At 35.2% G+C, this 1,997-nt stretch overlaps 1 protein-coding gene across 1 annotated transcript in view; it reads left to right on the forward strand.

Moving 5' to 3' along the window:
- Nucleotides 1-1,997, forward strand: part of LOC102255402 (C-type lectin domain family 2 member A-like) — an 11,429-nt gene that overhangs the window by 7,655 nt on the left and 1,777 nt on the right. Inside the window, exon 5 of the mRNA XM_005871354.2 lies at nucleotides 1,050-1,153. Coding sequence (XP_005871416.1) covers nucleotides 1,050-1,153 — 104 coding nt within the window. The remainder of the gene's footprint in view (nucleotides 1-1,049; nucleotides 1,154-1,997) is intronic.

Here is a 1,997-nt window from a genome sequence, read left to right on the forward strand (position 1 = left end):
TTGGCAGTTAATTTGCATATTGCCCTGATTAGCCAATCGGAAGCATGTCAGAGGTACGGTAAATTACCATGTTTGTCTATTATTAGATAGGATTGTTTAGACAACCTAAAATTGGGATATGTATGATATGTATGAAAAATTAAATAGTAAGCATGAAAGAGTAAAAAAATAGTTCAAGTAAACTAAAGTATTCAAATAAAGACATAGAAATAGTATCAATCCAAATAGAATTTTCCTCCTAGTGTTATTGCATAAAAATTAAAATAAATATCTCATTTTGTAATGAAAGAAAAATCATCGATCCAAAAGAATTCAGAAAAGGTTAAAAAAAAGAGTAGAAAAATGGTCAGAAAACACAGAATTGATAAATTCAAATATAACAGCAATTGTGATAAAATGTAAAAGTTTTTAATTTATCTCTTAAAAGACAAATATACAGGATTGATTTTAATAAAATAACAGAGTCCAGTTGGTGCTACTTACACAGACATAGCTAAACATGTAGACACATGTGTGTGCATGCGCATACACACAGACACGAAGGAGATAAAGTGAGAGGAAAAGATATGAAAAGCAACTATTGACCAAACCCAAACCCAAATAAAACAAAAAAAGTTTGGTTAGTGCTAATATTGTCAGAAAATATAATGTATTAAAGTAAATTATGAACCTATATAAAACCTGAACAAACCAATAAATATTCAATATATTTTATGACTAACCAAAATTCTCCCATCATAAAAGGCACCAAGGCTAGGATGATTTACTGCCAAATTTGACCAAGCCTTCACAAAACAGATAATTTTTCTCTGATATAAAATTATTTTAGAAAAGAGAGAAATCTACCCAATGCAATTTATTATAGAAGTTGTTATAGAAGTAACACAACCCAAAACTAACCCATGAATCAAATAGGGACAATGTCACCTCTAAGATTATTTCCAAATCTGGAAGTCTGTATTTCGATAAAGAGTATAATGAATTAGGTGAAAGAAAATCCAACAGAAAAAGGCATTTTCTGTTTACTCTGTAAATATTCTTTATCAAAGGATTTCCTGAAGCGATATTCTGAACATTCTCAATATTGGATTGGACTGAGCCGAAAACGAGGACAGACCTGGAAGTGGGTAGATGGAACCACCTACAGTGATTGGTATGTCCTGAGTATATAATTTACACACCTAACACTGGGATTCTGAGCCTTTCCCACCATGGAGAAATCTGGGTTATAAAATGAACCTAGAGAAAATGTGGTAATATAAAGTATTATACAAGTTACTTAACATCTATAATATTGTAAACACAATGCTTCATAATCCTATCATTTGACCCTCACAATAACTCTGGGAAGTGAGTATATTTATTTCCATTTTAGATTTTTAAAATTGATGTTCAACAATATTGAATAAAAAGAATATCTTGCAACACATATTTAAAATGTATCTATTTATATAAAAACCCTGGGTGTAACGCATCACGTCCGAAGCTCAACCAACAGGAAGGAAGTCAGTCCTGCAGGGGTTGCCTTGGAAATGGTTGTACCCTTCCTAAGCTGTTTCCTGTGAGGGCGAGGTTTGAGGCAGGAACCTGCCCTTGGACCGTGGATGCACTGAGTCCTGGGTCACCTGGCCAAGGGCTGTGCCCTTCCCGAGCTGTTTCCCGTGAGGGCAAGGTTTGAGGCAGGAACCAGCTTTCGGAGCTTGGACGAGTCCTGGGTCACATTGCCAAGGACTGCGCCCTCCCAGAGCTGTTTCCCGGGAAGGCGAGGTTTGAGGCAGGAAACGGCCCTTGGAACGTGGAGACATATCTTTATAAAGTTTCAATACATTATATTAGAGGTCATGGTGGTACTGTTTTACCCACAGCATCTACAGGAATTGCTGAAAATTTACTTCTCGATGGAAGCACCTTTCATTCCCAATATAAATTACCCATTCCATTAAATGAAACTTCAATTTCTAGACTCGATATAAACAGTGAAGTTGCTAAAACTATTC

The sequence above is a fragment of the Myotis brandtii genome, unplaced genomic scaffold (genome assembly GCF_000412655.1).
Source record: "Myotis brandtii unplaced genomic scaffold, ASM41265v1 scaffold337, whole genome shotgun sequence".
NCBI classification, from domain to species: Eukaryota; Metazoa; Chordata; class Mammalia; order Chiroptera; family Vespertilionidae; genus Myotis; species Myotis brandtii.